The 27,980-nt window shown below is 38.7% G+C and overlaps 1 protein-coding gene across 3 annotated transcripts; it reads left to right on the forward strand.

Annotated features, from left to right (window-relative positions):
• Positions 1–4,298: 4,298 nt before the first annotated feature.
• Positions 4,299–27,218, forward strand: LOC113674563 (endothelin-converting enzyme homolog). 3 transcript variants are annotated; one of them, XR_003446527.2, is made up of 19 exons: positions 4,299–4,840; positions 8,113–8,309; positions 10,124–10,381; positions 10,640–10,705; positions 13,465–13,578; positions 18,258–18,347; positions 18,431–18,564; positions 20,315–20,537; positions 20,636–20,734; positions 21,216–21,293; positions 22,023–22,126; positions 22,532–22,590; positions 22,831–22,882; positions 23,169–23,236; positions 23,519–23,643; positions 24,101–24,166; positions 25,423–25,471; positions 26,564–26,640; positions 26,730–27,218. XR_003446527.2 is itself a non-coding variant. In XM_027191043.2 (19 exons), exons 1-19 carry the CDS (start codon positions 4,534–4,536, stop codon positions 26,827–26,829), a joined length of 2,313 nt encoding a protein of 770 aa, XP_027046844.2. In that variant the 5' UTR covers positions 4,299–4,533; the 3' UTR covers positions 26,830–27,218. The 3 variants fall into 3 exon arrangements, 2 of the variants coding, with proteins under 2 accessions (XP_027046844.2, XP_089036611.1); XM_027191043.2 differs by having other exon boundaries at positions 25,423–25,518; XM_089180485.1 differs by lacking the exon at positions 10,640–10,705 and having other exon boundaries at positions 25,423–25,518.
• Positions 27,219–27,980: the final 762 nt, after the last annotated feature.

Genomic DNA, 27,980 nt, shown 5'->3' on the forward strand with positions numbered 1-27,980 from the left:
CATATCCAAAGTAAAACTCAAGAATATCAATTCTCCTCCATGGATTGTTGGTCAAGTTAATACTTGCTCCGAAAGCAAAACGTCAGAAATAAAACTTAAAAGACTAATGGTAAATACTATCGTGAAAAATTCTGTACTCTTTATTGTGAATGCAAGATGCTAATCTACAGTAAATGTAACGACTATACAGACTCTTTCAAGCGTCACTTCACGGGAATCCAAAAAAAATTTTTGGTCGTTTCATAAAAGTAAAAGGAAATTACCTTCAGTACCTACCATTGTTAAATATTGCGGTCAGTTTCTTTGTACTCTAGCTCGTCAGGTTGAAGCGTGTAATCATTACTTTTTCCCTTCATTTTCGTCTGATCCACCACCTTGTGTGAGCTCTATACTGAACTTAAATGCAATGTTATCTTCCATCTTACTGACCTTTTCCGTAGTAGAATCATTGCTACGCGGCTTAGATATCAGCAAAGCCTATGAACCTGTCAGTCTCCCGACTGGTTTTTTTTTTTTTTTGCGTATGCAAATTTTTTGACAAATCTCTGTTTTTGGTGCGGTACCTAAATTGTGGAAAGAGCCATTGGTCATACCTATCCACAAGAAAAAAAGATAACGAACTAGTGGAAAATTACGGGCCTATTTCATTGCTCTGTATCCTACCCAAAGTGCTTGAAATACGTATTTTCAAAAGATGTATTAACCACCTGCATTTCCTATTTTACTTAGCAACACGGATTCCTGCGTGGCCGTTTAACAGTCGCTCAGGTGCTTTGTTTTTATTGGGAATCACGTCGTATTGCAAACTGACACACAAAAATATTGGTAAAGTTATCAATACAAACCTTAACTGGAGTTCCCACGTCTCTTCCATATTATCCAAAGCATCATCTACAAAATAGTTGACCCTCCTTTTGGATCCAAAGTCAAGCGCTCTCTCTACCTGAGCCTGGTGCGATCCTATGTCGGACATTCTGGTGAAGTGTGGACGCCGCCTCTGCACATTGGTGGTCTACAAGCAATCGAGGGAGTTCAACGTCGAGCCAGAAATTTTATTTTAGGTTCCCAAATACCCTAACAAGAAAAGACTTATTGCACTAAACCTTTTCCCAGTGTCTCACTGGCATGAAATCAGGGATTGAGTACTTTCCCATAAGGCCATATATGCCCATATATGAAGGTCTCTAATTGGATTTCGTAACCCTAACAGGGCCATTTCGGTGGGTGATAATTTTCTCAACTAGCATTGATCTGTTGAAGTTTATGGTCACCGTAAGGTGTTGGTTTATCTCTTTTCGCCAAAATGATGATATCGTTCATTTTAGAAGTTTTCAAAGTATTGTTCGTTCTAACGAACGCTGTAGTCATGGTAATGACTTCCTTCCGTTAAAGTTTGATCAAGGGATAAAAGTATTAGTACAGACAGGTCAGTATAAAAGAAACGAATAACAATGTCAACAAGTGCATAAAACACAAAAGGTGACGTCAATCCCATCGTTCCATGACAAGGGGGATGGAGAAGAATTGACTGAACACAATTCTGCTGTTAAAGTGAATACTTCTTCCGAAGCGGGAACACCTTCTGAGATGAAAATCAGCCTCTCGTTGCAAAGATGGAATGTCACCATCATCACTCGGGGAATCGCACTCAAATATTCCATCTTCCCCTTCGTCTCGTTTCCCGCTGTTTTCTTGCTACTCCTCTAAGTTAACGTTCGAGGCTGATCGGTTCGCCAGGCTACGACTGCAGAGTTCCTTGCCACCGTTGTTTATGCTTAGTCCCTCATCTTCTGTATGCCCTGTGGTGCCATCGGTACTGGTGATAACGGTTGACTATTACTGGTATGGCCGACAGGATCATGGCACGTTCGAATTTGGATTTCTAAAATAGTACATCGCCCAATGGGTTGTCTTTTTCAAGCCTTATTTGGCTGCATTTCAAAAGTTTATCCTTGTGATGCACTACCGAGCGAATATTCTTCACGTCTAGTCTCATTTGACTCAGTATGTTAAGAGCGTCATATCGGTATAATTCTGAGACTTGCTGGGGGTTTTTCAACACCGTTAAGCGTATTAGTCGACGCAGCACTCTTCGATGCCACGTTTCCCTGTGGGCCATCGAGGGTTTCTGGTAAATTGGTGACTTCGCTTCAGATATAATTGTCATACCCGCACAATAACTGAAGAGTGTCGCTGAACAGCCCGACCGCCTCTTAAATGCTAAGTTAAAAGCACCAGGCCTCTACGAGTGGTACTTTTCATGGACTGAGAAGATAAATTTTTTAATAAATTCTCAACATGGGACATCCTAGTTCTCTGTTCGTTTAAGCGAGTATTTCCCGAATCTTGTTCCTCAAAATCGCCGATTCCTGTGTCCCGTTCACAATAGCAATCCCGCATCTTGCTCCCCTCATAAATTCCCGAATCTCGGCCTTTAAATAAGCCCAATCCCGAATCCCGAAAAACTAGACAAAACTGTATGATGGGGATCGGGATTGGCCGGTATAAACCGTCGAGATTGCGGGATTGAGAAAATTTTGGTCGGGATTGCGGGAATGCAGAGTGGAGACTCTTTTTCAACGTAGTCATTTCAATCCAATATGTACTTAGTGGAAGTGAATATAAATACATAGATACACCCGTTTTCAAAAACGTCGCAAATTTGAAACTATTTATCAAATATATGTGGCTTATATTTTCTCATCAAAAAGAGACACGGTGACGCACACTCAATCGACCTTGTTGGCTAAAGAAACTAGCAGTATGCAGTCGAAACGTTATTATCCACAGCCGAAGTGACCACACCATGAGAGAAACATGAGACGAGCTTTCACATAAAAAAAAGGCCCGTGTGAAATTCGTACGAAATGCATAACCAACCAATCAGAAAAGTAAAACGAGTGTGAAAATACATGGTTCTTCTAATCAGAGACACGGTTATTGTGACTCTTCTATCTTATCCTCTCGAAGTATTGCGTATTTCCTACGCAGCGTGCGAACGTGACTACGACATGTCATCAGTGAAGTGTGTTTGCCAATGTAAATTATTGCAACCAGAAAAAAAGGTTATGCGGCAGGCCAATATATAAGAAACAAAATTATCTATAATGTATCAGACAGCTTTGGAATTAATGTCTCTACACGATAGGTAAATCCAGCGATCCCGACAAACGACTTTGAAATTTGTTATTGCACCATGATTTGGCCTATTGACCTGCATCCGTATCAGGTCGTTTTGGCACAACTGTCCTGTATCATATCAAAATTTTAAGGAAATCACAGCCTGATAAATGGTATAGGTTAGAGCAGCACACAGGGTAAAATATGGACTGGACCATTGGACACTTGGACTATTTTTTGGACTATTTTTTGGGACTATTTTTTGGGACCAATTTTTTGTAGACCGTTTTTTTTTGGACCGATAATATCGGGGGGGGGGGAAGGGGGGAAGGAAGACCATAAGTACTTAGAGAGGGGTGGGATGCAGTCTATCAGTACTCAGGTAGGGGTGGGAGGTAAACTGTTGTTACTGAGGGAGGGATGGAGGACAAATTATTAGTACGCAGGGAGGGGGCGGGAGTTTTTAATGGATCATACAAATTATTTTCAGCGGTTTTTCGACTGACTATTCTTATGTCAAAGTTTTTGCGCTGGGTCGTAGCGTTTCTTTATTTTTTGTTATCCGAATGCGAAACTGGCGCCTGAACGCTGGACTAAAATTGCCATCGACATTATCGCCAATACCCGTTTTCGTTCCACCATTGTTGAGTCACACGTGTGCCTTTTAAGACGACTTATGCTAGTGCTTAATGATACTCACTGGTTAGCATGAATCATCCACCAGTTCCTTCACGTTTCCCTTTGTGTGAAAAGCCCGTGCTCTTCCTATGTACGTAGTAAACCTAGAAATGGTTAACTTGCTAAAATGTGTTCTTTTCAACATAGTAAGCGGTCATATAACAAGCGATGCACTGTGGAAGTAAGGTGAGGTGTTTTTATTGAGAAATTTTGACTTTCATTCCTTAGAGCGGCCGAGGTCGTAAATATTCCCTTACAAGATCTTATGATTTTACCATGACTGTTATTTCGCAAGATGATCATCTCATAGCTGGAGCTTAGGCCGCCTCTGCCTTCCCCGATGAAATGGTCCAAAAATTGGTCCAAAAAAAGGTCTTTAAAAAGGTCCATAAGTGGTCCAAAAAAAAAAGTAAAAAAAGTAGTCCAATAGTCCAAGGGTCCAGTCCATATTTAACCCTATGCCGAACTGGGGGAAAAGACCCAACAACAATCAAAGTACTGACGTCACTACGTATCATTTGCGCTGAGCTTTATTCCCCAAATCTGTTTAGCGATTAACTAGACAAGTTCTCCTTAACTAAAGACAGTATTCTTACGCCAAAGTTGATCCATGTTCTGTCGGTGAGATAGAGCCGAAGTTAATTAGAGTCGAGAGGTAGAGTCGAGGTTAATTAACCCACGAAGAAGAAGAATTAGCCGAACAACGAAATTACTAATGAACGTTGATTGCCGATCATGATGGAATCAGTTTATGTTAAAACGAAGAGAGAGACGCGCAGGCCAAACAGTAGAACAAGTTTTGTTTCGTGGAATGTGAAGGAAGCAAAGAAATGTTCAGCACTGGTTAAATTTCTAATCCTCACTATCGCTCTACTGATAGTATGTTGCCTTGTCTTACTGAATCTGTACTTGAGGGAGCACGCACGAAATCTCACCACCGAGGCTGTAGAGAAACCAGAGACAACAACTACAAGGATACCTGAACACGAAAAATATCATGGCGGTATGTGTTGGACAACAGACTGTCTACATGCGGTATCAGGTAAGGAATTTGTCCTTTTGTAAATAAAGACAGACGACAAACGCAAAATTTGGAGAACAGAAAAGCACGATGAGTGAATAAGCACACTAATATATAATCTTGCTTAAATTTGATACAGCTGTGCGCTATAAGAACGATAAAACAAATCATTCCATGTATTTTAATTGATGTAAGTGGGATTCAGTTTCACTCCTTATCAACCTTGCACACGCAAGAATCTAAGCCATTAAAATAGTTCTATATTTTCTCGATGTAACACAAAGTCTGGAATAAACGATGGGTCTTCAGGCAGTCAGTTTACCTCTTTACCTATGCCGGTAAGCTTAGATAGCTTACTGCTAAGTAAGATTCCCTGGGTTAAGCCTCTTACAATATCTGGGCTCCAATAATATTGATCAAAAACCTCTTTTAAGGTCATATTTGTAGTAAAACAAGGGACTCTTCATTTACTTAAGTAACAACAGGAGGCAAATCACGCCTGAAGCTGTTTCACGAATCACGCTTGCCTTTCTGTAAAATTCATACGTCACATATTAATTTTGGCCTCAATCACGCGTTTCTATGAAACCCTTTGACACCCTCTTAGAATGGTATGGGGTGTTGATCTTTTTTAATATTTGTTTGGTCTCCTTTTTTTACCATAAAAATGCAATGCCTACACGTGTGGGGGCAAATTCGTAAATTTGCATGCATGGAGTAAATTTTATGTGATGTCGCATGAGCTACAATTTGAAAGACATCTTTAAACCTTTATATTTTCAGCTGTCCATGTTTGTGTAACATATTGATCTCCTGTATTTAACGTAATGCCGCGTTTTGGTCGAAGGGAGAACAATTATTTTCGGCCATGTTTCTTGTGTGAGGGAGGTGGAGTAGCGTGTTTTCGAATGTTATCTTTGTCATTTTTCGTTCGCAATATATGTTTTGTTGTTGTCACCACGCTTTTTCTCATAAGTTTTTTTTGGCTGGGGAAAAATAGCGTTATTCAAAACTCTTAAAAATCTAAAATTTGCCATTTGATAATCTATTGTTTTGGATATTGAGCTTTAGGGATTAAATGCACTTCCACTCAATAAGTCACTTTATTGTATCTCTCAGTTAGTAAGTGCGCCATGATTGAGCTATTTAATGGGGCGTATTTCGCTGTACGGCCCGCTAAATTAGAAAAGTTTGTTTTGATCGCCAAAATGTCTCGTGAAGAAAAATTTGAAACACATTTAAAGGAAAAGTAAACAAACGATGAAAAAGCACAAACCTCAGAAGCAGATATCCCAGACTTTCGAGTTGATTTCTTCGAGATTTTGGCAGATGACAAGCGACAAATGAAGAAATGCGAGGACGACAAAGATAACTTGATTCGAGAGCTAGATGATTTCATCGCCGCCGAAAGGTGCTCAAACACTGTGAAAAGGGCAAAATACGATTGGGAAAAGTTTGAAGGGTTTTGCGAACAGTAGGTCGATGAAAATTTTTAATGTAATGAACATACCTGCTGCTGCTCTCGACAAGCTCCTTGGCAAGTTCGTTAAAGATGTCCGCAAGCAAAATGGCGGCGAGTACGAACCAGACAGTATTTCAAGCTTTCAAAAACGCAAACTCAAGTAAACTTCGTCTAACTTGTCCTTCTCTATTTGCCACCCGTCTTCCTTCAAAATCCCTACAAAATAGGTTCGGCTTCCAAAAGATGCCACATCCTTTTTCTTCGCGTCAACAAACATCGGCTCAATCTCCAATGCAATAGTGTCTTTAATATTGTTCAGTCTGCACTGAGTGATCCACCTGGGAACCTTCCGTGAAAACGCCGCAAACACCAAAAAGTTGGATGCTAATCGATGAAAAGATTCTTGTGTTGTTTTCAATCGTATTGATAAAATTCATTCATTTATTCATTTGCCGTTAACATTGAAAAAAGTTAGCCGTTCGCACTTTCTACGAAGAAACACGTTGTGCCTTGTAGATTTCGAGCATTTTGAAAAAAACTCTCGACAAAAGAGTTACTTGAACAACATTGTATCAGTTCCTTGTAGAAAACCTTTGTATACTTGAACAATTCTTTTCATGAAGTTTGCTTCATTTAGAACTATGGATATGAAACGAATATTTTAAACTTTTGACGACTCAAAGTCCAGTTTTTAGAAGCCAATAAAATGCTCTTGTACTTAGGATTTGACGCGCTTCAATCATTAATGGCCGTTCCGCTCGAGTTGAAATCTTTTCCCTTCTCTGTTTGAAGCAAAATACATAATAAATATCTTACTGACCTCATTTTTCTCCGTACTGTAAGTTACGTTAACTCGTGTTTTCCGCTCGATTTATGGCCCGCGCGCTTCGCGCTTGGGCCATAAATCCGAGCGGAAAAAACACGGTCTGCAACTTAAAGTAGAACCCTCGAACTCGGTAAATAAGAGGTATTTTTGCCCGTTTTTTGACTCGGAATGGCTCTTTGAGGAAAATTCAATATGCTAATGTGCCCGTCACTCACTTAATTGCAATAAGTCGGCTGTAAACTCGAGAGAGTCCGCTGCACGATATCTTTTATTCGCTTTCTTTTTATTGTCTGATCGACCCATCCACTTCGACGGTAGGGAAGGCGATGGCAGACAAAACAAATTAGGAAGAATGCCTGATGAAAATTTCGACAATCTTGCACACCCTCCTGGCAACCTTACAGATGTAGGCATGAGTCATTTTTAAATTCACCTTTGTTTAAAACAAAAAAACAAAAAACAAAAACACCTCTTTGATTTTTATGATAGTATACCAAGGCTACAACACCAAATGTTTATCGGAACTGTTTGAAATCTTTGGGTGGAGCAATTTCATTATAACCATAACTTTGTAATCCCATATTTTGTTATTTTCTCTTTGCTTCAGCAATAAGTATTTTATGAGGTGGTAAAGGTGTAAGATTGAAGCTGATGAAATGCAGTTGAAGTCCACCGTTTAGACACTACATGATTGGCATTGACCATTTTCGCATTGATCATTTTTCTTTGACAAAGTCCTCTCTTTATCGACCAGCGCTGTCACCCTTAAGATTGGAAGAACATGGGTCATCATAAATATGGCGAAGAGGAATCGTTTTATTTCCCACGTGTCTTTCCACGGTGAAAAAATCCCGAAATAAATCCATTTTCACCCCTTTCCCCCCCTCACAATCCGGGTTACAAATTTACAACAAATGTAAACAAATTCTGCCCTTTACCCATGTGCGACATCTTCTACAAAGACATGCAGAAAGGATGTATATTTATTGATTGACTCTTTTCAAGACTTGCTGAATTCAGTTGACCCTTCAGTGGACCCTTGTACGGATTTCTATCAGTACGCTTGTGGAGGATGGATGAAGAAGAACCCGAGGCCACTTACATCTAGAAAATGGGATCAGTTTGAGAAACTGACTGCAGAAAACAATGAAGTGCTCGAGAGACTACTTAAAAATAAAGAACTGAAAGCTAAATACTCTAAGGTAAGGCCAATACCAAACGATAAATTCTATCATCTTTCATTTTTGAAATTCATATCTTTACACTGCGGAGGAGAGATTAAATTAAGAGATCCTCGCAGCTAAGAACACTACTGAAACGAGTAGTTGATAATGGGACCTGAAAAAAATTCAGGCCCGTACGGGATTTGAACCCATGACCTCTGCGATACCGGCGCAGCGCTCTACCAATTGAGCTAACAAGACAACTGTAAGCTGGTCAAAGTGTTGGGTACAATTAAACCATCCAAGTGATGAATGATGATCAACTGCTTGTTTCAGTTGTGTTCTTAGCTGCGAGGATCTCTTAATTTCATCTCTTCTCCGCAGTGGAAATATATGAATTTCATATATCTAAAATCATCATTCATCACTTGAATGGTTTATTTGTACTCAACACATTGACCAGCTCCCAGTTGGCTTGTTAGCTCAATTGGTAGAGCGCTGCACCGGTATCGCTGAGGTCATGGGTTCAAATCCCGTACGGGCCTGAATTTTTTTCAGGTCCTATTATCAACTACTCGTTGTAGTAGTGTCCTTAACTGCGAGGATCTCTTAATTTCATCTCTTCACCGCAGTGCAAATATATGAATTACATATATCTAAAATCGTCATGATCATAATATTTTAAGAAAGAGTGTCGAGCATGAATGAAAGTGATCCTCGTAGTAATGTGCACTATTTGGGCAGTAGTGAAAATATTGTATATAAATGATATCTCGGCTTCTTCAAGTAAATTTGAGTTCTTCCTTTTCGCAGATGACACCAGTCTTTTGTATAAAGATAAATCATTATCATTACTAGAATCGGTTGTCAATGAAAAGTTGACCAATGTCTGCGACTGGTCGCTAGCGATTAAATTAACCCTAAATACCAAAAAATACCAACCATATTATATTTCATCCTTATCAACGGAAAATTAAATCGGCTATAAATCTAAAAGTACTCAACAATGAACAAATGCTTTTAGAAATCTGGAGAGAAAACAATTTGTAAATTTCTCGGTGTCTTGAAAGACTGCAATCTCTCATGGAATGATCAGCTAATGTGGCACAAAAGTAAAACCATAGGTATTATCGCAAAATTGAGACACGTCTTACCAACTTCTGTTTCATCCACATCTTTCCTTTGGCCTTGTGGTCTGGGGCCGAACCTCAAAAACAAATCTTGAAAAAATCTTGATCCCTAAGGAAAGAGCTCTACGCTTAATTTACTTCTCCAGCAATTTTGAGCATGCAATTCCAGCTAGAATCCGGGACAAAATCCCCAAGTATTTGAAATCAAAACCAAAGGAATCATTCAAAGAAAACCTTCAGACTGAATCGTTGCAGATTTTAGAGCGTTAGGGGGTTTATGCTGATGTGTATAATATTGCTGATTAATCATTCCTTAATCAGAAGCCTAATGTTTTTCTATTTTAAACTACATCTATTCGCCTTCTTATTTAATTCCTTTCTTTTATATGTAATGATCTTGTCCTCTCGTTATGTGTTAATTTTCTAGCAGATATGTATATGTTTTCCCATATTTATCATTTCATGTTGTATATATATGGAGTCTACACCGCCTAGAGTAGCTATGCTATTTGCGGTGTACAGTTACCTCTCTTTCATTAGTAACTTTCATTAGTTAATAAACAGTAAGTCTGCCTCCACCAACTTGTCACCAGGCAAAATACATAGTTTTTGTTGCGCAAATTTCTGGGTGAAGCAATATATAAGACTGGGGAACAGGAAGGAAATTTAAGAAACTAACTGATCGAAGCAAACAAGTGTCCTGTGTTCATTCAATTATTTCAGGAGGAGGCGGTTTGGAAGGCTCTGGCATATTATGATTCGTGCATGGATGTTGCCGCGATCGAGCGACTGAAGGGCGAACCCCTTGAGTTGCTTATCAAGGAATATGGCTCGTGGAGCATCACAGATACTAACTGGGAAGAAGAAGAATGGGACTTGATATCTCATCTTGCGAGGATTCATAAAGATTTAGTTGTACCAGTTTTGTTTTCCATGACTGTTTCGATTGATAACAAAAACAGCTCACACAATGTAATTACGGTAAGTGGAATTACTTTCTAACAACATGATGTCCTCCGAGTTATCCACTTGTAATAGAGAGGAATTTTTTAAACGGGAAGATGGTCCTCACGATTTATAGAGTTCTGACTTAAAAGGTTTTCCCGATCCCTTTTCCCCCAAAGAGCTGATGCAGGAATTATGTTGTGAGGGTACTCGAGAAAACCGGAGCATATTTAACCGAAACCCTTCGTAACATTTCCAGGTAATTTACTGATGATCTCATCTTTACTTGTTTAGTTTGGAGAGTCCTACACCTCACTGTCACGACGAGAACTTCTTACAAATGACTCAGAGAGCCAGCGGGTAGGGGCAAACACTGTAACAGGACAATCTTCATCAGAGTTGTTCGATTTAAGCTCAAATTTTGATGTTTTCCATGCCTCTTTTCTCGTTCCTGATCAGTTAAAAATTCGCAGTTTTCAACTTTCCATTAATTTGAACGAGCAAAACAAGATGATCGTGACCATTTCGCTATTGCTCGTTCTTTACCGAGCAGAAGTCCATATTGAGATAAACTGTACTTGAGTTCTTGAGCGTACTTAAGAGTAGAGAGAGCACGGTCCTTCCCAAAACAGACCGCCTTTTTATACCGGTAAATAACATGCTTATCTTTTCTTTGGTTGAAATGAATTACGGGCAAGTTTTGTGTTTTAAACGTGTCGCTGCATCAGACATCAGCAATCAGAATCAGAAATCAAAATTCTGAAATTAACAAGGATTAATTGGAATGTTATTAGATAACTTGTGTTTTTAACTCTCAGGGTTACTTTATGTGAATGACTGGGAAATTACAAACGGCTTTCAGACAGCATTTCACGTGTAACCCATTGAATGAAACATTAATATTTGCGTTATCAAAATTCATACAGAAATCAACTTTCTAGCCAATGAAAGGATTGGTGAGACAGAAAAATTTAATTTCATTTAATCACGAAGGGTTGGTCCGCATGATGAGAAAAACTGACCTTGAGCTAGAAAATAGTGCCTAAAACCGCGTTTTCAAGACCACAGCCAGTTTTCCACAATGCGAACCTTTCAGCCGGAAAATTACATGTTTATTTCGCGAAGTTATTCTCAGATACGTGAAAGGGAGAAACGTAACTACAACTTTGTTGCTAAGAAGGGTGAGAGGCTCGTTCTCCGATAGCGGTCTCCCGCGGAATTTTGTGCCTACCGCGGCCGTTTGTTAAACATGGCGGAAAATCAAAATTTCATCCACGAAAAAGAATATGTAAATCCATCAGCTCCCAAAGTTTTGCTTTTCACTGGAAAATTCCCTGTTGTCAACAGTGCGTGAGTTTTATCTCCAGTACCAAAAGAAAATACAAACGTAACTTGTCTGGCCAAAAGTGCCATGCAAAATCAACTTATGTGTCTCACTAGCGGTTTATGGTCTCGAAAAAGTACAGCCACAAAAGAAAAAACAGACGGTTCTCTTGAAAATTTAAGGATTACTGGCAAATTTTCCCTTGAAATTTCTTCGCTTTCCTAGGACCTTTATGGGTACAAAAGCTGATTTATGAAATCCGTTCGAGCAGCCATAATGTTTCCTCCGTTAGCTACCACATCGCCAAGCAACTCTGAGATGTTGAGTGTGAAAACAAATTTAATTACCTCACACAACAAAAGTGGATAATTAAACTCCAAAAAATTGATTCAGTTTGCTTTTGGTTATAACCGATTCAACATTTCATTGTGAAAACGCTGTGGCTAAATGCCCGGCCGTCGGGCACGGCCTCAAATGGACTAAATACTCGGCACTCAGAAATTTTCACAGAATTTCCACCGAAAGGCTTTTTCAAACTCCTTAAGAATATGAGATGCTTGTTTAGAAATGTTAAGTGATTCCAAAAGTTAATTTAGCTTTTTAGTGGAAAAATTCCGCGAGCTTGAGCATACTTTAATTTCACGCGATTGTCGACACTTGTACGCTTCTTATCAGACTGCCGGGCACGGTCTCGAATGGACTAAATGCCCAGCAGTTAAAAATTTGTACCAAAAAATTATATTAAAAACTTCTTACAAACCTATTGAGTATATTCGATGTTTGTTCAGAAATGTTGGTCTTTCAGTCACATTCTAAAACGTATTTATATAATAGTATGCACAAGCTCGGAGAATTTGTCCACCAAAAAACAATTTTTTTTGGAATCGCTTGACATTTCTACCCAAACATCTGATACTCTTAAGAAGTTTCAAGGAGCCATTTAGTAGCTCTTAGGTGAAAATCTCCAACTGCCAGGAATTTAGTCTATTCGAGACCGTGCTCGGCAGTCTGATCATAAATGTACAATCTTACAGTGTGGACAACCGAGCAATATTATGGTATGAATAAGCTCGGAGAATTTGTCTGCGAAACAACTAAGATAATTTTGGAATCGTTTGAAATTTCTAAACAACATCTGATATTCTAAGAAGTTTGAAAGAACCTTTCGGTGGAAATTTTGTGAAAATTTCTGACTGCCTTGGAATTTAGTCTATTTGAGACCGTACCCGGCTACCGGGCATTTAGTCACAGCGTTGTAAAAAAGACGAAACAAAGTGCAAATGGTTGCGCGGTTGCTTAATATTTGATAAAAATTTGATGTGTCAGCGTAAATAAAAGGTACGAATTTCAATCAGTTCAGACCTGTTATTTTAAAATTCTTGCCTGGAGAAATGATCCAGAAACCAACTATCCTCTCCACCGAACAATTGATCGCGGTAAAAATGAACATATGTTGGTAGTGCCAGTCTCCAATCAAGCGGATTTCAAAAAATCCGTATCTCCTCACAGGAAGTTGACGATCCAATTTGTCTGACTGAACACGCTCCTTTTTGTTGTGGTCTCGTGACGCACCAAATATGGTCGTGGTTCGAATCATTTAAATAGAACAAACTTTGATACCCACCGGGGTCATGGAACCAAATTAAGGGGGTTTGAAGTCTTCCTTAGCAACAGACTTGTAGTTAAGTGGCACCCCCCATAAAATGGCAGCTTTCTTATATGCAAAACTTTCCGCTCCGTTTCTTTTTCTCAAGCTTTTTTCTATATCTGTAGCTTTATATTCTTACATTTTTAGGTTCGTAATGCATATAGAGATTTGATGAGGAATTTGACCATCAAACTTGGAGCTGGGGAAGATTCAGAAGATGATCTGTTAAAGACGTTTGAGTTCGAGAAAGAGCTGGCAAAGGTTAGTTATTGGCAATGCAAGGCTGGCCTGAGTTTCCTCTGCCTCTCTTTTTCTTCTTTGATATCGTGCTCAATATTTCCATGACCTTGGAAACATCCTTTTTCCACTAAAGTAAGTCTTACTTCTCTCGCGTTCTTATCATAACAAAATCACTGTCAGGCTGTTCAGCGCTGGTTTGTTGGCAACAAGAAATGATACGTTTAATATTATTGTCCTCTAAGCATAAAACTGAAGACATAACGCATATATTGTAAACGAATGTAAATATATATGAAAGTCATATATTTGAACTGCGGATGAAGACGTGAATATGAAAGCGATCTTCGCAGTAATGAACACCAATTGAGCAGTAGTGAAAATAGGGCTTGAAAAAAATTCAGGCCTGTACGGGATTTGAACCCATGACCTCTTCGTTACCGGTGCACTGCTCTACCAACTGAGCTAACAAGCCAACCGGGAGCTTGTCATTATGTTGGTTCCAAATAAACCCGTGAAGTAGTGAATAAACGAATGTGAAGTGGGTATATATTGTACCTAGTTTGATTTCTGTAGGTGACGAAATGCAGTTTAGGGTAGTTCAACTTAACTTAAGTAGCTTTATCTGGTAAGTGTAATTGCTGTAGTTAAACTGCAGTACTTTGTAGGAGGCTGCTGTATGCAATGTCTGAGTGTGGTGTTTTCTGTATAATATCGCGCAGTTGGTTTCGTTGGTATCTCAAGTAAGTATCGGCCTAAAATTATTTCTGTTTTGAATTTTGTATCACGAACTCAAAGAAATTTCCTGGAGCCAGCAAAATATTTGAAGGCCCATCTTTCAAAACTAAAATAAGTCTTATCCCAAGAGAATGAACACAGATAATGACAAGTAAATATTGCATGAAACCTTTGTTACGGTATGAATCTAACCGACAGAAAAACATTACAATCCCACATACTCAACTACTTTATTAAACAACCAGTGATATTCCTAATAAGGAGCGACTCCTAAAGGCATCACAATACTTATCGTTAATAAACTTAACTAAGCCCACCACAGTCTTTGTCCTAGCTTACAACTAATACAGTTTCGCTGCTGTCTCCAAAGTTCCTTGAAATAAGTGATCTTCCGCAGTAACTCTCTCTGGGTATAGCTTTCAAAACAGTCTCGCTCCGACAACAACAACTACTATTACTACATAAGTGAGTCTTTATATATATGTATTCACAAAGTGTTCAGGAACCTTCCAGAAGCTTACTACATCAACGGCAAACTTGAACGAGGAGCTGAAATCAGGCGCTGTCGATACAGGGGCACTCTGTAACATAGCTTTTAATTCCTCAAACGCCTTTTCACATTGGTTACTACAAACAGATTTCACCTTCTTACTGAGTACTTGCGTTAATGGTTATGTAACAGAGGCGAAATTAAAACAAAACCTTTTATAGTTGCCGGCCATAATAAGAAAACGCATGAGTTGTTTCTTGTTCTCTGGTCGTGGAAAGTTAGCCATCGCTTCCACCTCGGCACTAACTGGTTTTACTTGACCTTGTCCAACGACATGCCCCAAATAAGTGACTTTCGCTTGGCCAAACTCACTTTTGGAAAGATCTATGGTCAGCTTAGCCTCACTCAATCTCTTGAAAAACTCACTTAAAGTGCTTTTCCCAAATGTCAATGAAAATAATCACATCATCAATATATGCTTTACAATTTTCACGATCTGTGGTGACTTTGTTGATATGGCGCTGGAAAGTTGCAGGTGAATTTCTCATACCAAAGAGCATGACTTTGTATTGGTACAGTCCTTCTGGTGTTGCAAAGGCTGAAATCTCTTTGGCGCGTTCTGTCAAAGGAACTTGCCAAAATCCATTTAGAAGGTCGAATTCCGTTACATACTTAGCTTTTCCAGCTTTGTCAATACAGTCGTCCATTCTTACGATAGGAGAGGTGTCTGTCTTTGTCACGTTGTTCACTTTTCTGCAGTCTGCGCACATACAGTAACTTCCGTCTGGCTTAGGAACGAGTATACATGGAGAACCCAACAACTGCTGCTTGGTCCAAGAAAGTCGTTCTCTAACAAATATTTTATCTCTTTTTTTGAGATATTGTTGCTTACTAGAATTTAGCCTGTACGGGTGTTGTTTTACACGAGCAGCATCACCGACATCCACATCATGGTAAATCTGATCTGTCCTGGAAGGTACTTCAGGAAACAGCTCTTTATACTCTTGGAGTAACCTTTTCAGGTCCTGGCGTCGGCTCTCTTCCAGGTGTGACAGCTTAGAGTCTAAGTTCCGCAGCACATTAGAGTTTGTGAGTTTTGTTGTGTTAGTGGGACTAAGATGACTACTACTAAGTTCGCTATTCAGTTCTTTGGGCTCAGAAACAACTACATTTACATTTGTAAGCTCTTTAACTAAATGAATACTTTTCTCTACATAAGGCTTGTTACTGGGTACTGGCAACAATGCAAGAACCTTTTGGCCTGGCTTAAAGTCACGTTCTACAGCATGTACATCATACTTTTCTTTCATAGACTTCTGAGTAGAACTAAGATTAGCTTTGACTAATTCACAAGCTCTAAAAGCTTGGAGCGAAAATCTGAAGAGATCAGTACTGTCAGTTGTCACGTATAAATGTAATTCTGTTAGTGATCCAGCAGAGAAGGTGTCATTATTTTAATGAATTTTTTCCTTCCGTGTTCATACCTAACTGTGTTGATCTTGCGGGATTACAAAAAGAAGTGGCACATTCTAACCTACCTTTGGAAGTGTCAACAACAGCCTCTGAAGTCCATAACATTTTAGCTAAGTCAGATGTAGTGTCTCATGTAATCTTACAACAGAAGTTATGTAACTTTAGTGTGTCTGGTTGCCTCCTGAACTGGTACAGGGACTGCTTAATGAATCGTGAGCAACAGGGAGTAATAGATGGGGCAAGTTCTGACTGGCACACTGTCTCCTCAGCGGTACCCCAGGGATCCATCCTGGGCCCCTTTTTTTTTGTGATATTTATTAATGATCTGCTTTTGAGAGAAAGATGGACATACTTTGAAGAAGAATTATGCTCGCACAAACACTTTTAAGTTTAGTTGTTTTAAATATTATCGTTGATATGTGGAATCACTCACATTTTTTCAGTGTCTAGTATCTCAAGTTTTAGGCGTGGCGTGAGGAACGTCTCGATGAATACCAACTACACTGGTCGAATTACCGAAAACTCATAGTCACTTATTTTAGAATTTTTATATCAGATTTTAATTGATTATATTAATTATATTTTTAAACTATCTATTTAGTTAGGTGGTCTGTCTGAGGATGGATGGTCTTGAACTCTTTTACAGACTATCCTTAGGGCATTTCCTTTGTTATAGGTAATTATTTTATTTTGCTAATTTCCATTACATTGTAATAAATAAATAGATAATAACTTCTCTTTAAGTAGTTTTAGCGGTCCTCTCACAGTGTGCCTAAACACAAGCTTGAATGGACTCCTGTACTGACTCGCGTGCAGCGGGAACATCCGTAAAGTTGCGGGTGGGGTTTTGCGAGACTTCCCTTTCTCTAACACTTCTTGAAAACATAGGTGAAACTTCCGGGTCTTCATGCTGTTCTGCAATGAGCTAAGAGGTTGACATCTTTTCAACCTGTTTCATTAAAATTTTCTCAGAAAAGACTTGTACTGGCTCATAAATAGAGGGATTCAGTCGTTCACCCTCAAAGACTTGGCTGATAACGGTGTCCGCTAATGTTACCTTTTCGTCACTGGTTTCTTTCCACTTACTCATGGCTCGCGTCTCAACACACGCTTGGTATAGACCAGGAATTTTCTTCTCTACTGGGTCTGGATACTTTTCTGAACTGGGCTTCTCGCTAACAATAGCATTAATAACTACTTTGTCTCCTGCAAGTCATTTCCGAGGATAAGGTGCACTCCCTGGTAAATGGTGACAAAAGCTGTATTCCAAATTTCACAAGCCCAGACACAATATTAGGTAAACTATATGAAGTGGCACTGGAGTATACTCCGCACTGATTCCTCTGATTAGAACACTCGCACCAGTGGACGACTTTCAGAAAACACCAAAGTGTCACTCAACCGAAAAAAGACTGCGAGGCTCCAGTGTCTCTCAAAATCTTGATTGGTATGGAGTCGGACATATGGAGACAGCAGTGATATTGTGTCAGTGGTAAGCTAGGATGTAGACTGTGGTGGGTTTAATTAAGTCCTTAAACACTTTGGTGTTTTCCGCACCGTAAACATAATGCGGAATTTGTGATTTGTATGTTATGAAGTAGCACTATGTATGGTATCATGTTGTGAATAATCTTAAGTTAGAGTATGATTAACTTCGTTAATGAACTGGTCGTCAGCAAAACGACTCGTAGACGAAAAGATCATTAACCCGCCCTATTTTACTCGCAAAGAAATAGTAAGTAATGAAAATCTCTCATGAAGCAAGAGTAGCTATGGACCGAGCCTCGAGCAACTCTTACGCTTCTCTCGTGCTCACCAAACTTCCCGCGTACATCTATAACACGATATACGCTCGCTGAGCATAGACCAATTCTTAAATTTGGAATAAGGTCTCCAGTCCTGCATATTTAGGTTGCTGCCTATTCATTAAATGTGTCAGAATCGATTGTACCTCAAACACAAATGTGATCTTTCCACGTCTTTTTCACCTTTCGTATCTTAGATATCTACCCCAAGATCTAGACGACCATCCTTTGAAGAAGCTTACAAGAAGCTCACGTTATTAGAAATACAGGAGTATACCGGTGACTTCGTGAGTATCAAAGAGTATTCATGTAGAGTGATCTTTCGTTTATACCACCTTCATCTCGAATTGATTTTGTTTACTCTCCCAAGTTCAACTGGACGAAATATGTGCAAGTAGCGATGGAGAATAATACATTTCATGTTAACAGCCAAACCAAAGCCGTGGTCTATTCTTTGGAATATTTAAAAAGACTGGTCAAACTCCTGAGCATTACACCCAAAAGGTGAGATATCGTAACTGCAATAAATAGATATTCAAGAGATTCATATTTGTCATCTTCTTTTTCTTCGTTGGGCCTATTGAAAAGAAAACTGATCACTCGCACTTAAAACAACAAAATAGTTCCTATTCGTTTTAAATATTTCTAATACTTGAACAAAAAGAATAATGAACAAGTTTCGAGTTGGTTGACTTTTCTTCAGTATCTTAGCTCGTTTCTTCTCTCCTTTGGTCGTTCGAAAAAGGCGCCTAACAGTTTTCCCGGCCTTTTTTTTCTGTGTCTACGATCTCCCGTGATGTTTGTAGCACCCGAATACTTTCCATCCTAACACATTCGAGCAATGTTAGTCACAAAGTAATTTGCCGGCCAACTGTCTGCGTGGCGCTAACAATGTCCAGCAATAAGTATTCTTCCTTGGAAATTAAACTCATAAATTGAAGTGTCATAATTGGTGTACAACACAGTACACATAAGTTACATCCAAGTGGGTTTTTCAGAACTGATTTGTATGAACTTACAACAACGTTCATTTACTTATTTTTACTAAATGAACAAGTGTTAGAGATTCCTTATAACATGACTTTCGCCAGAAGCTTACAAGCCTAAAGTAATTATGTATGTCCGAGAGCTGGGTTTATTAATGTGTGAGACTAGTCAATCAGAATTTACTTCCTAATATGGAGTTGTTTATCTTTAATGACTGCTGAATATGTAATGAAAGAAACTTTACCTCAGTACTAATCAGGAATACGTTATGATAATGCAGTTTTCAGACCGCAAACTTGACTCAACAAATAGAGAAGCCTTAACAATGCTCTGCTCTCTTGTAAAGCACGCAGGAATTGGCCAGAGTACTCAAGAAGTGGGGAGAAATTCGTAGTCGAGTGTTTCTCCCAGCTTCTTGAATGCTCAAGCCGCTTCCTAAGTGTTCCTAAGTGCTTTACAAGAGAACGGAGCACAGTCCAGACTTCTCTATTTGTAGCGTTCGACGAAGGAGAACGCATTCTAATCGAGTCGTTTTTACGGAAATCACTCTCGAGGGTTTTATGGACCAGTCCCAAGGGGATCGATCGTGATGCCATGCGATTTCAAGCATTGAGCGTCATTTTGGATTGGTTGGCTGGCTATGTGGCACAAATAGCCTCGATCGATCTCATGTGAAAATATTTTCTTGGCCGCCTTGAGCTTAAGACACCGATTTTTTTCTGCACAATCAGCACAATAAAGCTTTTACTGGAGATCGAACGCAGTTTACTAATCTTTGATTATTACTAATTTTACAATAAATAATCCGTTAAATTCCCCTAGTATTACTTTCAATTTTCAAAACAAACTTTATTTCCAAAGCGAACAACAGTGTCGTTAGTATGCTCTTTACTCTCATAAAGCACGCTCTTAGTCGTTCACTCGAAGAGCGGCCGATATAATTTCTGAGACTTGACCGGAGATCGCTTGTCGCTCAATACCTCTTTGTAAACAATTGTGGGTTTTTATGAAGGAAAACACTGCTTAACCTCTAATTCCATATTTGGGCAAAACTTGCACCCTTGTTTCTGATTGGCCGCCTAATTAACCCAAGCTTGTAGTTTGACAATATAGGGGATTTAGACACTTCTAGATCATAGGCTTCTGCTTTCGCTCATTAGATCAAAATCTTCGTGCTCTATTTCATTCATAGTATTTTCTATATTTCTTATGGATTTAACCCACCTTTCCATATTCTTTTTTTGTCCATTTTATTTTCACTTATTAGAACTATTGCTAACTATATGATGTGGAGAGTGGTCAAGTTAAAGTTTCTACAACTAAGCAGCGATTTTGTCGAATTGTTCAAATATTATTACCTCCAAGCTTTCAATTACTGGAGTGACTCGGACCAGCATCAGCTCTGTCTCATGGCAACTTCACAGAAATTTGGAATACCCCTTTCGAAAGTCTTCCTTGATCAAAAGTTCTTTGGTGACAGCAAGGAATTGGTGAGTGAAAAGGGCAGTCAAAGAAAATTACAGGCGAGAGTGATAAACTGAGTCTCTTCGTCTCTTATTGTTAAATAGTCTCATACTAATCCATTTAGGCAAAGGACATCATTGGAAACATTCGCGCGGCATTCATCTCCAACATTGGAAAACAAGACTGGATGGATGAAAAAACACAGAAGGTGGCCGTAGAGAAGGTGAGGTCCCTGAAATGCTAGACTGCTCTCTGTTCCATTTTAGTGATACTAGGTACAATCGACTTGTACTTTTTCCATAATATCTTAGATACGATGGTCTCGTAAACCTCAGATACAGATATGAACGTTATCGCTCAGAGGGAATGAAAATACAATAGTTAACCGACTCTAACGGCTCAGTCCAACACACTCTTCTCTTTTACGGATACGACAAAGTCGTGACGACCATTGGCAAACCTCCAGACCAAAGCTACCGTCTGTATATTTGTCACGACTTAGTTTCGTTGGTAGATGTATGTACTTCTATTCCGTTTTCAATTATTTGCGACTATTGACTACCTTTTCTTTATCGTATTAGTGCCCTTTTGATGTTTTTCATTGGAAGTTTTCCTTCAAGTTGATTTCAATGGATGATTGCAATGAATGAATATTTTGAATACTCGACCAATTGAATATTCACGAATGCATGGTTTGCTCGTAGGCGGAGGCTCTAATCGAAAACGTAGGATATCCTGATTACATAATGGACGTTGAATATATGACCCAAAGATATAAAGAGGTACGTTTTTTAAGCGTTAAATTGGAATACTTATCCGATATATTTCGTTCATACTATACCTTCTTAGAATTTCTTCAGCAAACTTCACTTCACTTCACTAGTGTTACTCGCAACCTATATAACGTGAGACTAAGCACTATCCAAGAATCTATGTATTGCTCCATGTTTTTTTCGCCTTGATACTAGTTGTTCTAATTTAAAGCAATGCAGGAGGTTGTAATGTTGCAGCGAAGTCGACTGATGGTGTGGTGACGGTCGCAATTCCTCGCCTCCCAACGTTCCTTGATTATAGCTTCTCTTCGAAGTACGACTGCGGTTACAACCTTAGCCTGGTCTTATAACTGAGATAGAAAAGAAGTGGTTGGCAAAGTTTCATGCTCTCGATTTAACTTCTTAACTCAACCTTTTTTTAAATTTCACCTCTGAAAGAAAAAGCAAGTAATAGCGCTGATTTCGATATTTCATTTAAATTGAGGGGTGTTTTCTTAAAATCCCAATTACCTCTGCAGTGTATATAATATGTGTCTTCCTATATCGTTCCTAAAAGAGGCCTTTGCAGGGTTAAAGATTTTTTCAGATAAACCGGATATAACAATAGAAAAAAAAACTTACAAATACATGAATGAAGAAAATTTAGGAAGTTCACATCAAAACAGGTGTTTTGATGTAAGGAAACTGATTAAGTCCAATAGGGTGTTTAAAGACGTTTCCTTGGTCGTTGTTTTTAAGGTAACCATAGACCCAAAAACATATTTCAACAATGATGTTTCAGTTACAAAGCGTCAGAATATCGACAAACTTGCAAAAGCTGGAACAGCCGTGGACAAGACTGAGTAAGAAATTTTTAGAAATTCTTATAATGTCAGTGTCCTTCCGCTTGAGCTCAGTTCCCTTTGGCGTAACTTCTGCAGTCGATCGGAAGAGGGTGTACCACAATGCATGAAGGCGATTTGTTTGTAAAGTTCCTGTAAACTCCAAGGATGAATCGCCAAAAATTTTTAGTGATTCGCAAATTTATATCCCAAATCGTCCCTCAGGCTCGTTCAATGCTACTACCCATGCATTCTCACGAGCTTATACTTCATTCCATTACAAGCACAGCAAGACTGGCCAAGGCGTACTAAACATTGAAAATTCCTTAAATAATTTCAGAGTCAAGTGCTTATCGGACTTTATGCTAAGACGTAGAAGCTCTAGCAAGAAACCTTAAGTTCTAAATTGTTCTTTGTGCTTTTTAGATGGCCTTTTCCGCCAACAATGCTTAATGCATTTTACGCCTACAACGAAAATAAGATGGGTAAGGAAAAATCATGAACGTTTGTCTTTTGTTTTTTTTAAATAAACCGTTGAACTTGAAGCTTAACAAACTTTTTTTCGTTAAATAGGGGGAGGAAAGGATGGAATATTGTCATTTAATATCGTAAACTATGATTTAGGCTCAGAAAAGAGAAAATGTGCACTTAGCATAGATATGTACAAAATTGTATTCTTAAATTTACTTTTCCACTTGAAATACATAGATTTGTTTTCATTTCAGTCTTTCCAGCTGCTATTCTGCAACCACCATTTTATAACCTGTTGTATCCAAGGTAATGCAAATCACGATGTTCATCGTTTGCACTTTGTTTTGTGATCGTTTTTTTCTGATCTGGTTTTCCTGACTGTTTTTTCTATTACAAATGGCCGGCCTATCTCCCTGTGCCCTAAGTCATGAAACAACGCATTTATATCTCTCACTGTACTGTAGGATTGAGTTTTGCAGTTCAAGTTTAACAAAACTGTGACCATTTTGCTCCCTCGCCTGATCTTCTGCACAACCTGCAGGGGCTGTTTACAAAGATAAATCATTACTCTTGTTTTCTGGTGTATTTTAAGAGCAATGAACTATGGTGCTATTGGAGGAGTCATGGCCCATGAAATTACCCACGGATTTGATGATACAGGTTTGTGGGTGATTGTTTATTAATGATTTACTTAAAGAAAAAGCATAATAGAAAGTCAGGATAGACAAAATTTTGACAGCCCGCGCGCTATTTGTAATTACACTCGTGTTACAACTTTGTTACTCTGTTACATGAAAAATGCAATCGTTTTCAGCCAATCAGAAACGGGTAGTTTTTTCATACATACTATAGTATGATTTGAAGATACTGTTGATCAGACCATCGAATGTACACTTAGATGAGGCCTAGACTGACAGTCGAAGAAAACCTCTATTCTTATAGGAAAGCTTTACGACATTGACGGTAATAGAAGAAGATGGTGGAGTAACTCAACCCTCGCTAACTTTCAAGAAAGGTCTCGTTGTTTGGTCGATCAGTACTCGAATTATACATTTTATGGAAACCAGGTAACAAAGCAGTAAATAAACTTTGATTTACCCCTTTTTTATACTAAAGAATAATATTTCATTGAAGCCACATTTTTGTTCTTAAAATAATATGGAATACAAAGGGTTAGATTTCAAATAGACAGTAAAGTACTTATAGAGAGGCAGTTTTCATGAATTAATAAGTATGATTATCGTCTCATTGCCTTCGGCTTCCATGCTTTTGTCGGACATAACTAATGTATACTTGTATAGGGGGTGGTGTAAAGGAACAGTGTACGCACAAAGAAAATGTGCTGAAAGTGAGGAGTCTCACTATTCAACATGTCCACTACCGAAGAATCGTTTCTTTTGAGGCACGTTTTCTCTCTCCTAGATGTAGTTAATCCTACCGTTTTGGTGTGTCTCAACTCCACCACCAGTGATGCTGAAGGCTTAAAAAATTACTTATCACTTGATTATGTGTTAAACTTTAAAGGTGAATGGCGAGAATACTTTGTCAGAAAACATAGCTGATAATGGTGGTGTTCGCGTAGCTTTTGAGGTAACTGACGAATTATTTTCCCTATGAAGACAATTTTGTTTTATCAACTGAGTTGATAATGCAAATTAGGCACTATAAAGAGTTTCAATCTGACGTTTCGAGCGTTTGCCCTTTCGTCAGGGAAACTGAAGGAATAATCCATTTTACAGTTACGTACTTAGTTGCCAAGCCTTTGATTTGGAGGGAGGCTGAAGGTGACCTTGTTGTGATAAAGACCAGTATCTAGTTAGCACGATGACAAAGTAATTTACATTTGAAAAGCAGCAAGGTTTGTATCATAAAGACCAGTGTCTAGTTAGCACGATGACAAAATAATTTACATTTGAAAGCAGCAAGGTTTGTATCATAACAAGGTCATCCTTAGCCTCACTCCTGTTCAGACTTGGCAACCAAGCGTGCAACTGTAAAATGGAGTATTGTGAGTTGTGCGAGTGTTTATAGGCAGAAAATGGAGCTACACTATCAGTGGCAACGTGGTAACGAGAAACTCAAGAATAAACTAGTTGAATGAAAAGCGTTCATTGATACCTTGTATGGATTTTTACGATGTTGCACAATTCAAAAATCTTTATTCCGCGCTCTCCAACACTCAGCACTCAGCATGGAAACGAAGCTCAAACAGAAATTGACCTCAAATTTAATCTTCTACCGAAGTGCCCCAAACCCTTCTGGAAAAATGATGAGCATGTACCTGCCTGCAATTTGAGAGTTCACATGGTACGACAGCATGTCACGTGACTGTCACATGACCAATTTATTTCTTCAAAAAGCAGTCTCCTTTGTCGATTCTGACATGTTTCAAATCCTGCTGAGACTAGGGTGAAGGTCTTATTCAGGCTTTTCATCTCATGTGGCAACAGAGAAATCATGTACTTTCGAATTATGCTAAAAAAAAAACATTTGGATGCGTAGAACTCCAGAAAATGGACAATATTAGTGCCAGATCGTGAAATTATTTTGGTCCTAAGAGAGTTTTGCTGAGATCTGGGTGTGGTTGCAAGAAAAAGATCCCAACGGAGGCTTAAGTTGCTGAGTTCTGGGTTTGTTTGCAAGAAAAAGAAAACATTGACACATGAACGAAGTAATGAAAGTGAATCCAATTTGATGCTTTTGTTGCCTACATAATTGTTTCCTTATGACGATGCCCTTCACCCTTCTGCGCAATAACCTCTAAGTATCGGAAAACATTCAAAGCACTTTCTACAGGCAGTTATCGTTCTGATTGGTTTTTGACGAAGCTCATTTACATTTCACAGGCATACCGGAAGTGGGTTAGGGACCATTGGGAGGAACCTAGGCTTCCTGGTATGATGCTGACAAACGAGCAGGTTTTTTTCATTAGTTTTGCAAGGGTAAGATTGTCTGTAGAAGAAAAATAATTCTTTTAAATCTTAGAATCAGAATCTTTCGAGAGAAGTTGGGTGATCTTACTTTTCATGAAATAACACTTGGTAGAAGGGAGTTGCCTTCACTTCGGGCCATAACCATGGATGACTGGAATCAACACATTGGTAGCTGATAGCTCATTGCTTCTGAAGTGTTATCTCTCAGTAGCAATGACACAAAGGACTCAAATTCAGTTGTGGTCCTAAACTTTCGTGATTCCTCATCGATTCTTTTATTTTTATAAATCTTAGTGTATAACAACATTGTATTGAAATAGGTTTCATTCTGACTTGAAAAGAAAAGATTCTCGCAGGTGAACAGCAATCTCCTGCAATTGCCTAAATTACAGTTCATCTGCAATGATCATTTCTTCACTTGTCCTTCGTGTCATAGCAGTTTCTTCCTCAGTTTTTGCCCTGGGCTTGAGCTGACCGCGTTGCAATTGAATTTATGGCGAGTTTCGTTTTCATCGTAGTCACATCCCGAATGATATCGATTTTATGCAGCTTAAAGTGAAAAATAAATGTGCCAAAGAATGCTCGCTTCTGAAAACATATTTGACGTAAGTCTTAAGGGAACGAAATAAGTTTTAGAGTTAACGATATTCTGACTCTCAGAAGTGATGCGAAAAAATTGTCTACAATGTAGCAACTAATTACCCCAATTGTTAACATTTGTTTCAGAAGTGGACAATCAAATAAGCACCTCCAAATCATGAATTACGGCCCTCCGATGGTGATTTGAAAGCATTATATTAAGAAACAGTCAACTGACCGCGCTTTTAATTTGTTTTATTTTTGTTATAAAAGATTTTTAAAAACTTAACATCACAAAACTAAAATACATTCAGTTACCGTAGCTTACGGCAAATATAATCTATAGCCTAGGCCCTTAAAATCAGCGCTGTATCTTCTATAGGCAAAATAATATCAGAGTAAGCAAAGATGCCTCTCTCTCTTGGATTTTTGTCTGCTAACTTTAGTGAACTGGCAACTTCTTGTTTTCCAACAGAACTGGTGTAGCCATTACAGCGATAGAGCTGCTCGTGTAGCAACGAAATACTTCGATCATAGTCCCATGCCATGGAGGTAAAAAGAAGTAATTTGCGTTTATAGCCCATTTTTTACACGGTCAGTTCTTTATTTCCGACAATTATTGCTTTCCTCTTTCGTTGCAGGGTGAATGGTACTCTCATTAATTTCCCGGAGTTTTCAAAGGCGTTCAATTGTCCTATGGGTTCACCAATGAATCCTGAACACAAATGTAAAATTTGGTGAAAGTTACTTCTAAGAAGAACACTAGCAAACCTTAACGTGATGTTTAGCAATTGAGAAATAAAATACGAAATACCTTATTAATGTCAGGTGAAAAAAAATCGACAGAGAAATTCGTCCCAACTGAACAATCAAGCCTTCATTTAAAGTTCTTTACAATAATTTAGTTTGAAATGGTAAATTGGAAATTCATCTTTGCGAAGAAGTTACTACTTAAACAGGATATTGGTGTGCACACTCAAAAATGAAAGTAGTGAAAGTCATCAGTGTAATACATTCAGATACAAAATAATGTATCGATGTAGTTCGACAGCTTAAAAAGCAATTTTTAAGGCTATTTTCAGTGTATTCATATTTTTATCATAAAATGATTAAAAAGACCATACTTGAAAGATAGGAATGTCAATATGGGTTACCTTTGAGCAATGATGATGTAAACGAAGATGGTAAATTTTAATCCTGGCGAGTTAGGTGAAAAAAGATGTTATTCAGTGAATGACACTGGCATCTCGGAGATAAAAATAATATAATCCGAGTGCTGCCCATAGATTTCGAAGCAACGACCTTCTTAAGGTTATAGAATGGGTTTTCTGGGACAATTTGTTATTTTGCTTCTTCGATTCCCCGAAGTTGAGTGGTGAAAAATCAAAATGACTCAGCGAATTCCTTCAAGCGGCAGCTTAGTTCTAGGAGGAACTATCTGAAGCTGTTGTGTAACGAATCCACGCTTTGGACCATCTTTCCGATAGTAATGAACTGACTCTCCTCCATTCATAATTGATCTACTAACGTTGTAGACCTTCAGAGACCAGATTGGATCTGTCGCTCTTCTCTGTCCACTTTCAAACTCACCAGCTGCATTCAAATACGTCACATTCTTTGAAGAATCGAGTCCCTTCTCACTCAAGCCAACATGCCATTGAGGGCATCGACAGGTTCTTTCCAGTCAATCGAGTCACCTCGCGATTCAAAGCTGAGACAACTTCTGGAAACCTTTCACCCGTTCAGTCGATTTCTTTTTAGATGTGAAGTTCATCTCCTAGCTGTACTGAAAACTGAAGTTTACGTTCACCCAAAGTTCAGTTGTGACATCACCTATGAATTCATGTCCAGGATCAACCTGAAGAGCTTAAAGGCCATTTCAGTGGTCCTCT

Source organism: Pocillopora damicornis, chromosome 8 (assembly GCF_964200805.1).
Source record: "Pocillopora damicornis chromosome 8, jaPocDami1.2, whole genome shotgun sequence".
In the NCBI taxonomy this organism is placed as follows: domain Eukaryota; kingdom Metazoa; phylum Cnidaria; class Anthozoa; order Scleractinia; family Pocilloporidae; genus Pocillopora; species Pocillopora damicornis.

Bases quoted from the DNA above. Each gene is read 5' to 3' on its own strand.
- LOC113674563 (XM_027191043.2), top strand. From the start codon at position 4,534: ATGATGGAATCAGTTTATGTTAAAACGAAGAGAGAGACGCGCAGGCCA. The intron at 10,706-13,464 runs GTAGGGGCAAAC...TTACATTTTTAG, and splicing joins ATGACTCAGAGAGCCAGCGG to GTTCGTAATGCATATAGAGA. The intron at 22,127-22,531 runs GTAAGAAATTTT...TGTGCTTTTTAG, and splicing joins ACAGCCGTGGACAAGACTGA to ATGGCCTTTTCCGCCAACAA.